Genomic DNA, 16,171 nt, shown 5'->3' on the forward strand with positions numbered 1-16,171 from the left:
GCTGAATGTGAGACTGATAGAGGGAGTAGGGATGGGGGCACGTATGAGACCAGAAGGAAAGATAGACAATAAAGACTGAGATGGTATAATTCAGGAACGCTTAGTGTGTACAATGATGGTGATTAAATGTACATGTTTTTGCATGAGGAAGGACGAAGGAATGTCAGTATTGCAGGGTGTTGAAAATAGATGTTTCATCTATATTTTAAAACTTCAACTCCAGTGTGAGACTAAAGGAAGAAATGTTTATTGGGTGCTAAATTTATATTTTGACTAGTGCATTTCCTAATTTAATTTGTATGGTCAGTTTAATTGAACACCATAAGTACATGGAACCTTGAATAGGGCATGAGATGCTGTTGGTTTGTCCAGGTTAGTATGATGTCCTGATATATCACAGAGTGATTTGAACAGTGAATAAAAAAGTATTTGCAAAGTCCCCTTGGGGGAATGGGGAGAAAGGGAAATATTCAACTTCCCTGTTTGGAGAATTCCTGATATTCTCACAAGCAGTGGGAACAACCAAATCAATAGGCTGAGCCTTCGAACTTGAGATTCACCCCTATGAAACTTATCCCTGCAAAGGATAGGCTAAGCCTACTTAAAATTAGGCTTAGGGTGCACAGGTAGTTCAGTGGCTAGAATGCCCGCCTTTCATGTGGGAGACCTGGGTTCGATTCCCGGACAATGCACCCCCCCCCCCAAAAAAAAATAGGCCTAGAAAACCTCTTCTGTTGCTGAGATGTGGCGCCTCTCTCTCTAAGCTGACATGAGAAACAAACTCACTGCCCTCCCCCTCTACGTGGGACATGACTCCCAGGGGTGTAAGCCTCCCTGGCAACGTGGGACAGAAATCCTGGATGAGCGGGGACTCGGCATCAAGGGATTGAGAAAACCTTCTTGACCGAAAGGAGAAAGAGAGAAATGAGACAAAATAAAGTATCAGTGGCTGAGAGATTTCAAACAGAGTCAAGAGGTTATCCTGGAGGTTATTCTTAAGTAGATATCACCTTGTTAGTCAAGATGTAATGGAGAGGCTGGAGGGAACTACCTGAAACTGTAGAGCTGTGTTCCAGTAGCCATGTTTCTTGAAGATGATTGTATAATGATATAGTTTTCACAATGTGACTGTGTGATTGTGAAACCTTGTGTCTGATGCTCCTTTTATCTAGGGTATGGACAGATGAGTAAAAACTATTGATAAAAAATAAACAAATAACGGGGGAACACAAAGATTAAAATAAATTGAGTAGACAGAAATATTAGTGGTCAATGGGAAGGAGGGGTAAGGGGTATGGTATGTATGAGTTTTTTCTTTTTTCTTTTTATTTCTTTTACTGGAGAGTTGCAAATGTTAAAAAAAAAATGCCCATGGTAATGAATACACACTATGTTACGATATTGTAAGCCACTGATTGTACCCCATGCATAGAATTTTTGTATGTCGAGAATGTTTGTATGTTTGTTTGTTAAGGATTGACAATAGAAAAAAAGTGTCTATCACACCACTCTACCCCCCCCACCCCCACCCCAGAAGCTGCTTTCCACCTCATTACCATCACTATCACTATGAACACACTACAAGAGCAAAGAACCACCTGGGCGGGGGAATGGCTGGGTGGCCCTCCAGTTCACCCCTCAACGATGTCCCCAGAATAGACTTTCAAAAGAACACATCCACATGTCACTCACCTCCTTTAAACCTTTCATGACCCACCCCCCGACCATTACCTAAGTCCAAGCAGACAAAATCTACATCAACTGGCTCTTTCCCAGTTCTCCCTAACATTCACTGCCTCAAGCAACACCAAACTGCCTGTATTTTCCCACATCCACTGTGCATTCTTTTGTTCCTATGCCTTTGCTCGTGTTCCCTCCCATGGCTTAAATGTCCTTATCTCGCCTCAAATGGTTTATTGGTGATCAAATCCCTACAACTGTTGTAGTGACACACCACCCCAATGAATAACTAAAGGCAAAAGGCAATTCCGTAGGTTCGCAGTTTGGTCAGGGATCAGCTGAGATGGTTCACCTCGGCTCCATATGGGGTTGGCTGAGCTACTCAGACATTTGGTGACATGTTGGTTGGAGGCTGGGTGATCCTGGAGGGGCTCGCCCAGTGTCTAGCAAGTGGGTGGTTCTGTTTGCTGGAGCACTTTAGTTCAGGCCTTTCCATGTGCCTAGCACAGTCTTCGTCACGTGGCAGCTGGGTTCCGAGAGGCAAGCCCATATGGGTAAACACCTACCAAGTCCCTTCCTGCATCACATTTGCTCAAGTCCCATTGGCCAAAGCAAGGTATGCGGCCAAGCCCAGAGTCAACATGGAGGAAGCATGATTCTTTGGGTGCCATTATATAGCAATCTACCACAGTCTGCCCTCTGTCCCTAATGATGCACATCTCACATGTGATGTCCCACATGTGAGATATGCCCACTGTACTGCCCCAAGAAAGTCTCATCCAATCACAGCATCAGGCTCAAAGTCCATGATCTCATAGTGGGCAGCAGGTCTGGATATGGCAGCAGCACCTTGGGTCCAACTCCTCAGGTGTGCCTCCTCTTGATCAAGAGAACTTATGAGCTTGGGAATGTAATATGGTGCAGTTGCTGTCAAAAACTGTATGACAAAAGCTTAAACTCAAAAAGTTAAGTTTAGAATCATCATATGATTGAGCAAGCATACTCTTAGGTGTATACCCAAAGAAATTGAAAACAGGAACTCAAATAGATACTTGTATACCAATGCTTGTAGCAGAGTTATTCACAATAGCCAAAAGGTAGAAACAACCCAACTGTCCATCAATGGATGAATGGATAAACATATGCCTACATACAATGAAATATTATTCAGCTACAAAAAAGATTGAAGTTCTGAGACATGCTGCAACATGGATGAACCTTGAAAACTTATGCTGAGTGAAATAAGCAATGCACATAAGAACAATACTGTACAATTTCACTTATATAAAATATCTAGGTATAGCAAATTCGTAGCAACAGACAGTAGATTAGAGGTTACCTGGGACCAAGGGATGGGGTGGGGTCAGGGGGAAGAGTTGTTGCTTGGTGGCTACAGAGTATTTGTAAATTTTGTAAATTTTAAATTTTTTTTTTAAATAGAGACCTATAAACTAAAAAGACAAGCTATCTGCCCCCCCCCACAAACCCAGCACACAATGATGACAGCATCCATAGACGCACCCATTAAATGGGGTGGAGGAAATAGGGGGAACATAGCAATCACTGAAAGCAATTCAACCAAGCACATGATATCAGAACCCCCTACTCTGGGAATGGCGAATGTTCTTGAATAGGGCCCAGTTCTCCTTGGCTCTTAGTTACATCCTCTGAGCTCTTGGCCCTCTGAGAGTCCTTCTTTTTCATAAGAAAAGGCCCATGTTTATATGGCTTTCTGCCCATAGAAAGTTGGGGGCCCAGGGGTGTCTTTAGATTTTGAATTGTCACAGTCCCTTTTAGACCAAATGTGAGGACTTTTGCCAGTACAACACTCTTCAAAATTTATAGATTTTCTGTTAATATGATTGGTGTTCATTTCATGCACCAAAATCCACATACATAATTCATTTCAAGAAGACTCTATCTTGCTGTGAGACAGTGTTCTTAATATTCTTAAACCTCTTTTATTTAGCTGAGGTTTACTAAGCACCACCTTAAATCTTCCCAGGGTTTTACACTTGATTTAGCCAAAAGGTCAAGAAGTAATCTTCCCAGGGTCTTAACAAAAGGTCCTACAGCCTGACCCGTGATTTATTCTTTACCTTTAGGCTAGTTCTTATTTTGAGAATATTTTGCCTACTGGAGAGACTGGAAATGGAAACAAGTCTTCTTTTCCAAGTTGCACATTGGACAGGTCCATCTTTAACCCATCTCTCTCTTATAATACCCTATCATAATAGCTAGAAGCACCCAAATGACATTTTCAACATTCGAAAGAAATCTAAATCTCCTTAGTCAAATCACAGATTCATTACATGAAGCAGTTTCCTCACTACTTTTACAGCCTCCCCCAACAATTATTCACCATTCCTCCAGTCTGCACAAACATCTCCCTGCCACTCTTCCAGCTTTCACCCCCTACCCGATTCCAGAGCCAGAGTAACATGTTTAGATTTTTAAAGCGGCATCACACTTCGAGGTACCAATTCATCTACTATTGCATAAAAATCACCCAAAAACTTTAGTGGCCTAAAACAACCATCATTTTGTTCACAAATATCGTGGGGCAGGAATTCCACAATATCTGGGCCACAGCTTGAAAACTCAAACAGCTAAGGGGATGACTCAAATGGCTTGGGGCTGGAATTATCTAGAAGTTTCTTTATTCTCATGTCCGGAGGCTGGACTGGAATGACTTTAAGGACCAAGCTCACCTAGAATCATCTACTAAAGCACAGAGCCTCCCCATGCAGCTTGGGCTCCCGTGCAGCATGGCAGCCACAGGGTGGTCAGACTTCTCACTTGGGCGCTCGCGGTGCCAACAGTGAATGCTCCAGCATCGCTTCTGCCATACTTTGTTAATTGAAGCAGTCAGAAGTCTACTGTTTTAGTTTGCTAATGCTGCTGGAATGCAAAATACCAGAAACGGGTTGGCTTTTATAAAGGGAGGTTATTAAGTTACAAGTTACAGTTCTAAGGCCATAAAAATGTTCAAACTAAGGCACCCAGAGAAAAATACCTTAACTCAAGAAAGACTGATGGGGGCTGATTCATCCCAAACTGCAGTCGATGTGAACTGCGGGGTGCCTCTTCTCCACATGGCCAGCTCAGACTTCCTTGCATGGCAATTCAGTTCCAAGAAGGGGAGCCCTGATGCACAGAAGCTTATCAAGCTTCTGCTTCCATCACATTTGCTGGGAGTCCATTGGCCAAAGCAAGACACATGGCCAAGCCCAGAATCAACATGGAAGGTCTGAATACTGAAAGGCACAATTTGCTGGAGGCCCTTAATTTAATAATCTCCCATGCTCCCTCCCGTTCACCTTTTTTTTAATGTCTCCCTACATATATGTATATCCATATCTATACACAAACACATAGAGGCAAATATGGGATAATCATAGGGAATTCTGTTCACAACTATTGTGGGGGGCGGGGAGAATAGGGGAGAGGTGTCTGGACCAGAAATCGAACCCGGGTCTCCCACATGTCAGGCAAGCATTCTACCACTGAAACCATGTATTCTTCATTCATCTTTAAAGATTCTAAGACCTCAGCTCAGGCCTCAACTCCAACAGGAAGTCATCTCTGACAAACAGGATCATTAGTTGTCTCTCTCGGGCTCCCTGGTTCCCTGTACACACATCTCTACCCTAGCCCTTAACTGCCCTCTAATTATCTTATGACGTTTCTGCCACCTCTCTGCAATGAGCCTTAGAGGGCAGAGATTGTGTTCTATTCACCTTTGTATCCCCTGTCTATCCCTATACCTGGAATGGTGTTAGTGCCCAATATTCTCTTTAATTATTTGATTAGAAATTCATGAATAAATTTTTAAATAAATTATTGTGTTGAAAATTAAATATCTCCATTGATCCATTGACTTCTCTGCCTCCATCCTTGCATTCTAATAGATAACCTTTTTTTTTTTCACACACCCCAACCAAACATGCAACCCCTCTGGGGCTCCGACCTTAACTCAGGAGGTGCAGGAAAGTGGGTGCCAATTTCTGAACTGACTAGTAACATTTCAAAGAAGTTTAAGGGTAATAAAAAGTTGCCATTTTTTTTTCCTAATAAGGACACAAATGTATCACCTACCACTACCACTTCCAAAACTAAGAAGTTATAATCAATCTTGGAATGAATGTCTGCCCTCCCAAGGGAGGGCAGGTGACACCTGACAGCAACATTCAGAGCCTCCCATATTGTCCTTATTTTTCTTATTTCACCGAGGACCAGTGGAATCAGTTTTGTAAGCTCTGAGGTCCCACATTGGGAGGAGTAGAGACCTGGGACCCAGCTAGTCCCAGCCATGCCTCAAATAATTGTCTGCCCTCTGACCCCTTTTGAGGCCTCAGTTTCCCAGCTATAAAGCAATAGAGGGGCTTCTGCCACTTCTGCGATTCTATAAAAACAAGCTGATGAAATCAGTGAGTCCTAAAGAGAAAATGGCTGCCAATCCCCTTGGTCAGCCTAAAAGAAAGTGCATTTTGAGAGGAGGTTTGTTTGTTTGGTTTTTAATCCCATGAGTCTCTAGCTGGAGCAACTAGAGATGGTGGGAGAGAAGAGCACTAAGGGATCTATCTACAAGGGCAACCACAATCTCTCAAGAAATCTTGCCTTGGGTAATTTCCTCTACATCCTTCCTGCTTTTGGCCCTCCGATACTGTCCATTAGTAAATGGGTGTTTTAAAATCTCCTTCTCCTTCCCTTCTCCCACCCTGTGTCCCCTCCCAGCCCCTAGAATGTCTCCTTTGAGCCATCGACACCACCCACCTGGAACCTGGTTTTCACAGACACACGATTGCCACACCCTCTGCAGCCCTCACTCCCCTCCCCTTCTGGAAGGTAAAGTGCACGGGGACCTGGGAAGTAGGCCAGGACCTCCGAACGTCACCAAAATAGCACAGCTAGGCCTTCCACCCAGCGACACGCAGAGACTGGGCAGCAAAGGGGGACAAGGGGTATCCTGCGGCTCACCCGGCCAGAACCCAGAGACCTTCTACAGGCAGGGAGCTTCGGGACAGCCACACGCCTTGCCATAAAAAAGGGTACCCTCTCCAGTCCCTAGTTTTGGTCTGTTTGTGGTGTGTGTTGGAGGGGGTTTGGGGGGGCAGGATTTGTCAGGCCCCGAGCTAAAGCAATTGTGTTCTGAAAGGAAATCTCCCTGGACTGTGAACAGAGCTGTTGAGCAGTAAGGGACACACAGCCATGCAGTGACAGAGGACAGTAGGGAGACAAAGAACAGGAGTGATGAGGCGAAGGAGGGGGTCAGCGAGGGGCCAGGACTCCCACAGCCTTAAAATTACCCTAACAGCAATGAAAAGCCAGGTTACCTCATCCATGAGAAGTGCAGTCCTGCCAGATGTGTGTTCCATAGTCCCCATGAAAGCACAGACGCCCTGGGCTCTACTGCTCTGTTAGGCAGGCCCCGGGTGGGCAGGGGAGCTACATTTTTCACAAAAGTGCCCCAAGGAGCTCCCATTGTTTACCAAAATCAATAGCTCCTGGATTCAACCATCCCTAAGTCTCATTCCAGTTAGAAAGGCAGGGAGGCCGCCTCACCCTCCAAGGGCAGGAGAGGGAAATGATTTTCCCACTCAGGAGCCCAGACACAGCGCTCAGCAGTGTCATCACAGTGACAGGAGTTGTAATAAGCTTTCAGGACTTTCTGTGAGGGAACACATACATGGACAGGCAGGCTCTGAGGCAGGGCCAGCCCACAGAATGTCCTAACCAGAACTCACAGAGAGACCACAAAGATGCAAATCAAATCAATCTTGGGTCAAAAAACTTTCTGCACTCGTGGGTTGGAGACATCATCAGGGTTGGCTGTTTAAAAAAAAAAGAGGGCTTCTGGTGACATCAAATTCATGGGGCAGGGAGAGGTGCCCCAGGGAATGAAATGCTTGGCCCCGGCCTATTCCTTTCTAGTTGGACCCCACCTCTTCCCCAGGAGCTCTTTTCCCCTCCTCTCCCCCTGGCCTGGCAGGCAGCAGAGCGTGGCCGCCAGGCACTGAGGGATAGCAGTTCTGTGGCCCAGGCCGCCTGGCCGCTCTTCCACTGACAACCCAGCAGATGTGGCAGCAGACAGGAGGTAGAGCACCCTGCCTTGCAGAGGGTGGCACTCCCTTCTTTGCCTGAAGACCTAACCAAAAGACAGTAGAGGAGACTGCCTGAGGGAAATGAAATCTGGGAGAACCTTCTAACTGTCTGGGCCCGGGTAGGTGCCAGACCAGGAGCTGATAGACTCTCGAGTGCCCAGAGCTGGGAGCACCTGAAGGGAAGGGGCAGGGAAGGATGGGGTGTGGCACCTGCCTTGCTTCCACAGAGCCATTCCAAAATGGAAAAACACCCAACCAGCTTCCTGTGGAAGGAAGGCTGGAATACCCCGATCCAAAACCCGTCACTGGGGGGCGGGGAAGAGGTGGGCTCCAGCTGAAAGGAAAGCACGCCCAAGGGCCATCCTCCGCGCTCCGCTCCTTACTCCTGGAATTTCCCACAGATTTATGAAGAACAGGTCAGAAAGAAGGATTAAAGTCTGAAAGGAGGAATAATCATTGTGGGGCTCTGGGAGGCGGCGAATATTCCTTTGGTGCCTCCTGCTGTCCCACCCGGTCCTCAGGGTCCCCGGGCCAGGCCTGCTAGCCACACAGCGGAGGGTCCCCTGCTTCTGCTGCAGAAAGCCACTCTCTCCCACCCATACGGGACCGCCTCCTCCTGCCCCCACCTCATCATCCTTTCTGCCCCCCTCAGCCTCTGATTGGTTGAGCCCCGGGCCCTCCCCGCCCCCCCTCTCCCCCACCCTGGGTGAAAACTGCGGGCGCAGCGCAGGGTGCAGCAACTGGAGGCGGCGGCGCGTCTGGAGGAGGCTGCAGCAGCCGAGGAGCAGAGCCCAGGTGGGAGCCCCAGGCGCCCGAGCAAGCCTTCCTCCCAACCCCGGGGCTGCGGGAAGCGGTCCGGGGCGCCCTGGGGTGAGCCGAGCCGCGCCTGGGCAGGGAGAAGGAGCTGGAAGCAAGCGCAGGGCCCCGGCCGCGCCGACCTGTCGTTGGTGTAAGGCGCATCTCGGTTTTGTCCACCCGGGAACCGGCGTCTGGGCTGGGACGCTGGAGGAGAATCGCGAGGAAGGGCGCCAAGGAGGGCCTCGGGCTCTGCTGTCCACCCGGACGTTCCAAATCCAGCTGGATTGGGAGGAATGCGGGGCGGGGGTGGAGGATGACAAGCTGGGAGGAATCTGCCCCGCGACCCCCGCGCGGGCTGGGTGCGGGGCAGCGGAGGAAAAGGAAACCGCAGTGCCGCGGGCGGGGACGGGAGGAAGGCGGCAGACGGGGGGAGGGGAGAACTGGAAAAGGATGAGTGGGGGGAAGGGGGACCCCAATTGGGAAAGGAGGGGATTGGAATACAGAAATGGAATAAAGGTGGGGCTAGTCGAGCAGGGCTGGAGGGGGAGGGAGCGCAGAAACTCCGTGGGCTGTAGGCCGCGGGGACACAGGGCTGAGAAGAGAAATGCACTCCTCCGCCCGGAACCCCACTCCCATTTCTTTCCTCCCTTGTTCTGACCGCCGCTCCCCCCTCCCCCCCCACCCCCGCGGTGACTCAGTGCTCGCCAGTCAAAGTCAGATGCATATCCCGCCCCCTCCCCTCTGTCCTCCCACCCCCACACCCCCACCTCCGCCGACTGTGTCTCCGGGTCCCGCCGGGATAGCGGCTCCGCTCGGGGGACCTATCAGATCTTGAGAGTAGCCGCTGGTGCAGGGCCGCAGCCTCGCCCGCAGCAGGGATGAGCAGCCGCGACCTCCCGCTCCGCGAGCCACGCGCGCTGTGCTCGCGTCAGGAAGGGACCCGGAGCGCACTCGCAGGCTCACGCCCCTCCTGCGGCCTCTCCCCGCTGGCGACCGTCTAGGCTACCAGTTCTTGCGTCGCCTCGCGGGATGTGGGTCCAGTCTAGGGTGCAAAAAATGACAGGTCAGAGAGTGTGCATAAGCAGGGAGGCCAATGAAGCCGACTGGATACGGCAGCCTTAGAAGCATCCTTGGTTCATGTGCAATCCGAGAGCACTCTCCTTTTCCCTCACACATACCATAGGACGTCCTTAGCCGTGTGCCAAGGACAGCCCTATGTGGGGGCACCTTAGCCATACACATCTGGCATCACCCTTAGCGGCATCCATCTAAGAGAAAGGAAATTAACGTTTGTATAACGCTATAGGGCAGTCAAAGTGTCAGATGTCTATCATCTTTTTTAAGCCTCATCACAGCCCTGTGGATATGTAAGGCTCAGATTCATTCACTTATTTCTTCATTCACTCAGTATCTGCTATTACAACAGGAACTGTTCTGGGCATTGGGGATTTTTTTTTGGGGGGGGAACAAAAAATGGATGTCCCTGTCCTCATAGGTCTTACATTTCTGAAGGAGAGGTGAGACTGTGAAGATAATGCCACTTTCTCCAAGTCACCCAGCGATTGAGTGCCCAGTGGTCAAGCACAGACACTCACCCTTATAGGGTGTATTTTCTCCTCTCCCCCTTGCTTTCCCTAGGGGAAGAGAACCAAGCGGCAGTGGTAGGTTCAGGGGAGGGGATGCAGAGAAAGGCTTGCATGCCCAGCCTGTGGGCATTATGGCATGCCCCACAGGGGCCTGGCCCTGGCAGTAAGTATGCATATGCCTGTCCATCTCTTGACTGATTCCCATTCTGTTCCCTCCCAGATCTAGGACTCAGCTCTTATCACCATGAACCCCACAGTCGGCATCGCTCTCCTGCTGACAGGTACTGGGCAATGGGTAGGGCTGGGAGTTCAGCCGCCCTGGCTCCCCACCCCACCCCACCCCTCCACACACAGAGAAGATAGCTTCTTTCCCATGAGTTTGGAAGGTGGAGGCAACTAGGAGAAAGAGGGCTCTTTTGCATCTCTAAGTCAGCAATTCCCCAAACCTTGCTGAGCTGACTGCCTGGGGTAGATTTTGGAAACAATTCTGTGGGTCCTGCCACATACCATTGAATTGGAATCTCCGAATGGGAACTGGGAGATTTGCAACAACTCTCCAAAATTCTAGCCCTTGGAACACACTGCTGGGACCCAGGACTCTAGCAGACTAGGCAGTGAGGCTGGATCTGCAAGGAGAAGTTGTACTGGCCTTGGAGACCCCTTGGGTGGAGAGAAGGGCTCAGAGAGCACAGCCCTGTACTCTTCCTGGCCAGGCCCTGTCTCTACTCTTAACATGGGTGGGAGGTCCCCTGCTCGCAGTCACCTCCCAACTCGGAGGGGGCACTGCTGGTGCCAGTCTTGCAGATGGCCCGTGGGCAGAAGGTGACCAGCCTGACGGCCTGCCTGGTGGACCAGAGCCTGCGTCTGGACTGCCGCCACGAGAACGCCACCACCCATCCCATCCAGTATGAGTTCAGCCTGACTCGTGAGACAAAGAAGCACGTGCTCTATGGTACCGTGGGAGTGCCTGAGCACACGTACCGCTCCCGAACCAACTTTACCAGCAAGTACAATATCAAGGTCCTCTACTTATCCGGCTTCACCAACAAGGACGAGGGCACCTACACCTGTGAGCTCCGCCTCTCTGGCCAGCCTCAGTCCATCTCCAACAAGAACATCTCTGTCTACAGAGGTGAGGCAAACCCCCAAGCATGCCCAGTGAGCTGGGAGAGGCAGGCTAGCATTGGGGTGGGGGGGGTGGCGGAGGGAGCACGTTCCCGTACATCCCCTTCCTTACTCCAGCCTCTACCTGGACCCTGGGGAGTGCTTGCCTTCAGTGGGAGTAGAGGAAGAGCCAAGGTGCCAACCATGGGTGGGTCCACCATGATTTTGGCCAAGTTGCATGTCCTTCCCAATCCTCCTTCTTTCCATCTGGAAAACGAGGACGGTGCCACCTTCCTTACCCACAGCCTTCTGTGGTGGGATTTAGTAAGGATTTATTAAGATGATGTTTGTTCAAGAGCTCAAGAACCTACAAATGGGAAGGATACTTGGTCCTTAGGGACCTGGTCCTAGGCGATAGCACTGGCCCCTCCTGAGGAAGACACTTTGCTTTTTGTAGCTATGCCCCATCCCCTCTTCACTTCTGCCCTGTCCCCCACCCCATTTTCTCTCCACAGACAAACTGGTCAAGTGTGAGGGCATCAGCCTGCTGGCCCAGAATACTTCCTGGCTGCTGCTGCTTCTGCTCTCCCTGCCCCTCCTCCAGGCCACGGACATCATTTCCCTGTGACTGGTTGGGTCTACCGGAGGATACTGGAAGCCACTATGCCCAGCCCAGAGATCCCACTTCTCTGCGTCAGTGGACCCCTCACCCCACTCCTTCACACATCTTGGGGAGAAATGGGGACCCCACTCCTTATAAAGAACCCCAGTGCTGCATGCCATGATCCACCAGCCCCCACTGCCCCCTCACCCCCTCTCCGCACGCCACTGGCTGTCTTTTGTACTCTTTGTTCCAGAGCTGCTTATGTTTGGTTCACTTAGGATTTATCCTTCCTTTTCTTTGGGAGTTTGTGAAAAGAGAGGTTGGGGACCAGGTGGAGAGTGGGGGGATGGGAAGGGTAGTGGGATGGAGGGGTACCCAGATCCTGGGAGCCACCCTTACCTGCCAGAGGTCAAAGGCCTGGAGGGAGCTGACGAGGAAGAGGGTGGGAGTGTTCGAGCCTGACACAGTGGGGCCTGTGCTGAGACCCCCAGATGTGAAGGCGCTGCCGAGCATTTGTGGCTTAAGAACTGAGTGTCTCCAAGAGCATTTCAGCCATAGCAAAAAATAAACCCCTCTGACCACTGCAGAAATCCCCAACACTTGAGCAGGGCGCACCATGAGCCAGTGAGCAATGCCAGTGGTGGGCTGGGGAAAGGGGTGGAAAGTAAGGGCCCTTCACCCCTTCCTACCCAAAAAGGCTAAAAATGTGAGCCCACCGACTCTCACTGCCCCAACTAGTGGTTGAAAGGATGACACCCTGGTAGGCTGTCCCAGGCCCTTACGAGCTTCTAGAACACTGACCTGGAGCTGCTAAGACAGGCTGGAGACCCAGAGTGCCACTGAGTTTGGCCCAAGTGTTTCCATGGCAGGCTTTTCTCTCCCTCCCTCATCGGTGCCAGCCTCAGCCTCTCAGACAGCCCCCTGCCCCCACAGGCCTGCCTTCTCAGGGACCTCTGGGGGGCCTCAGGCAGGCCATGGGGTGAGAGCAGTGAGCAGGATATGACCTGGGGGGATGGCTTTTCCCAACACCCAGCTCGTCCCCACCCCACCTGGCGGCCCTGCCGTGCCCTGTGATTGTGTGTAGTGCCACCACAGCTTATGGCTCTCGTTGAGGAAAATGAAAACTGCACAATAAAGCCAAGCCTCTGGAATCTGTCCTCATGTGCACCTCTGCTTTGCTCCTCAGTCGGCACCCCTGGGCCCACCTCCTTCCCTCAGCCGGGTCTCTCCTCACGCAGGAGGTCTCACTTAGCGGGGCATGCTGGAAGCACCCTTCTTCCTCCCGCTGCCTTCCAGCAGCCTTTCCTCCCCCCCCGCCCACCCCCACTCCAGGAGCACACCGCTGCGCCGCGCTTCTTTTCAGAATGACTCTAACAGACGTGTTTGCTCAAATAAATGAATGTTCCATCTCTGCTGACTCACTTTGGCTGGAAGGACAAACCCACCTGCTAAGGTGAAGCCTCTCCACCCTGACAGTGAAATTCGCACCTAGCTTCGCGCTAACAAGCACTGAGGTGTGGAGGTGGTTTTTCTTCTCAGATCCGGTTTTTTCTTCAGAGATGGTCCCTCAGCTTACTCCTGCTGTTGGCAGGGCAATTTCTGGGAGCCCCAAGAGGAAGTGGGGCGATGGGAGAGGTGGGCCATGCCACCAGAGTGTAGGAGCAAGCAACGGTCAAAGGCCCAGGTACAATGGCCACTCCCTCAGGGGGGTGGAGAGGAATGCCGAGCCCCACCCCTGACTCCCTAAAAGTAATGAGCAGTTTGGGGTCAGCCTGGGATTGGGCATGGACGGGGGCTACAGGGGCCTTACAGGCTCCTTGGAAGAGTTTGCGAAGCAGCCCCAGGCCAGCCTTCCCTACTCTGCTGGGAACTTTGGGGGGAGGGTGGTAACTGCCTAGAAGATGACTCATCTGGTATTTAACGCTGGGTTGGAGGATTGTTTCTGAGCATTTTGCTTAAAGGCCCCGGATCTAAATTTATTCTGCTGGCTCCCACTCTCCTTGCCAGCTCCCGTCTACGCCTCTGCCTCTTCAGTGGTCCCCGCGGTGCCAAGCCCAGACGGGGGAGGAAAAGCTGCCGCCGTCACAGGCCGTGAGGACCACCTGCCCTTGTGTGTGGCTGGAGGTCTTTCTGGAAGGGATTGGGGAGCCAGGGGTGATGTCTCCTTGGTAAAGGCAATGAGACCTGGCCTCTGGGGGACTCCTCAAAGTGGACTTGGTGGCCCTGGAGCAGCTGCCCTGAAGAGACTGCAGCCACACTCTGAGTAGGGTGCAGGGAGACTGATTCTCCTCAGCCACCCCTGGGGGAGAGGAATATGAGGCCAGAGCGGGGAGGGTTAGCTCGAGAGTCTACAGAGGCCATCAAAACATCACGGATAGAGGAAGGCAGGAAGAGGGGGCAGGCTGGGTCAGGAGGCCCTGTGGAAGCTGTGGGGTGTCTGGAGTGATATGAATAAATGGAAAGATGTGTCCCAGACCCCACCCCATCTACCTCCTCCCACTCCTCCTTCCCCTCTTCCACGTCAGCCCTCAGCCATCCCTACCTTAAGGCGTGGAATTCTTTCCTGTGTTACCAGCAGAAGCCCCCTCCACATCCCCTTTCTGAATTGGACTGTCCATTGAGACAGAGAAAGGCCACAGCTAGGGACGGATAAGGGCACAGCTACAGGAGATGTGGGGGCTTTCACCAGCCAACCAATAAATCCACAGGGTTTCCAGAGACTGTGAAAGGCGAAGGCCTGCTCTGCAGGTTGAGTTCCCTGCTGTGAAAGGCGTATCTTTACATGTGAAAGAAGCAAGTTCAAAGTTAAGAGGAAAGCATTTCTCACAGTGGAAGAAGCATGGGATGGGGGGAAGGGGCTGGAAGCCCTTCAGAGCAGGAATGCCATCAGCTCCTCAGGGCCCTCCAGCAGGGCTTCAGGAGACAGGTGGGACTGCCTGCCCGCCCGGCTTCTTGGCTTCAGGACACTCAGTCCCCACCAGGAGAAACGTGTCCTGCAAAGACTCATGGGAGGCATTTTTGCCTGGCAAAGGGTCAACTGGGGGACGTGTTGTATAGAGGGCATGAAGGGCTAACAAAGAGAGTGACATGGAGGTCAAGTTTGGCTCCACAGGAGGAAGGGGTCCTTGGTGGCTGGAGCTGCTGGGTGATGGAGATGGGGAGAGCCTGCCAGGGGCTTGCTCAAATGGAGACTAAAGGCCAACTTTGTAGTAGAGCCGTTTCCCAAATTCAGTGGAAGCCTGGAATAGATGGCCTTAATCATTTCACCCTTCAATTCTTCTCGCTGGATTTATAAAATGAGACAGTTGAGCAGGAATCATTAATTTGTACAACAAACATTAACCCCCTAAAGGTTCCTGACTCTGTGCTAAGTAAGACATAGCCTCTGGCTGAAGGAGTTCACAGCCCAGGAAGAGGCCAGAAACTGATTTCAACACAGTGACACAGTGTAGGGTATGATGGGTGCTATGAGGCAGGGAAGCTGTGGCAGAGACTGCTGGGAGTTCCCCAACAATGGAACCCATAATTTAGAACAAGAATATGTGGCCCCGGTATAAAGACTCCATTTCCCAGACTCCATTGAAGCAAGACATGCCTATGTGACTAAATTCTTTCCATTGCAAGATAAGCACAAAACGGCATGTGCAATTTCTATGGAGTGTTCTCAAACGGAGCAGGCATGGTATATGGGGAAAAATGTACCTGTTGCAAGCTATGGACTAGAGTTAGCAGTAGAATTTTATTATTCTTTCATGAACAGTAATAAATGCCCCACACCAATAATATGGGGTAGGGGGGTAAGAATTATGGGAGGATTTAGGTTTTATTTTTTTAATTTCTTTTCTAAAATTAATCATGGGGTGTATACAGTACTTTGTGAGTATAGTATGAGCCATTGACTGTATACTTTGGTTTGTTGGTATAAATATATCTCAACAAAATTGCAAAAAAAACAAAAAACATTCCAACTGATGTAAAGTGCTGAATGGAAAGTTTTTTGTACATCATTATAACTATTAATAAAAATGTTCCCCTATTAAAAAAAAAAAAAGGAGAAGTTGTCCTCTTATCCCCCTTTCACCCTTCCACTGGCCAGAAAGTGGAGTTGATGGCTGGTGCTGAAGCAGCCACCTTGGACTGTGAATGGAAGCTGCATGTTACAAATGATCACGCACAAGATAGAAAGAGCCCGGATCCCGGGTGATAGTAGAGCTGTCATAACCACCATGGACCACCTTGTTTAAACTACTGTTATTTAATTTCCTGCACTCACAGCTAAACCTAAACCTACATGA

At 50.6% G+C, this 16,171-nt stretch overlaps 1 protein-coding gene across 2 annotated transcripts; it reads left to right on the forward strand.

Moving 5' to 3' along the window:
* Positions 1 to 8,478: 8,478 nt before the first annotated feature.
* THY1 (Thy-1 cell surface antigen) lies at positions 8,479 to 13,033 on the forward strand. 2 transcript variants are annotated; one of them, XM_077112661.1, is made up of 4 exons: positions 8,479 to 8,579; positions 10,389 to 10,449; positions 10,965 to 11,300; positions 11,788 to 13,033. In XM_077112661.1, exons 2-4 carry the CDS (start codon positions 10,413 to 10,415, stop codon positions 11,898 to 11,900), a joined length of 486 nt encoding a protein of 161 aa, XP_076968776.1. In that variant the 5' UTR covers positions 8,479 to 8,579; positions 10,389 to 10,412; the 3' UTR covers positions 11,901 to 13,033. The 2 variants fall into 2 exon arrangements, with proteins under 2 accessions (XP_076968776.1, XP_076968777.1); XM_077112662.1 differs by having other exon boundaries at positions 8,550 to 8,654.
* The last annotated feature ends 3,138 nt before the right edge of the window (positions 13,034 to 16,171 follow it).

This window comes from Tamandua tetradactyla, chromosome 8 (assembly GCF_023851605.1).
Source record: "Tamandua tetradactyla isolate mTamTet1 chromosome 8, mTamTet1.pri, whole genome shotgun sequence".
In the NCBI taxonomy this organism is placed as follows: Eukaryota; Metazoa; Chordata; class Mammalia; order Pilosa; family Myrmecophagidae; genus Tamandua; species Tamandua tetradactyla.

What these genes read in the sequence shown, in the direction of transcription:
- THY1 (XM_077112661.1), top strand. Translation starts at nt 10,413, where the DNA reads ATGAACCCCACAGTCGGCATCGCTCTCCTGCTGACAG. An exon ending in CATCGCTCTCCTGCTGACAG is followed by an intron (nt 10,450 to 10,964) that starts GTACTGGGCAAT and finishes TGCTGGTGCCAG; the next exon opens with TCTTGCAGATGGCCCGTGGG. An exon ending in GAACATCTCTGTCTACAGAG is followed by an intron (nt 11,301 to 11,787) that starts GTGAGGCAAACC and finishes TTCTCTCCACAG; the next exon opens with ACAAACTGGTCAAGTGTGAG.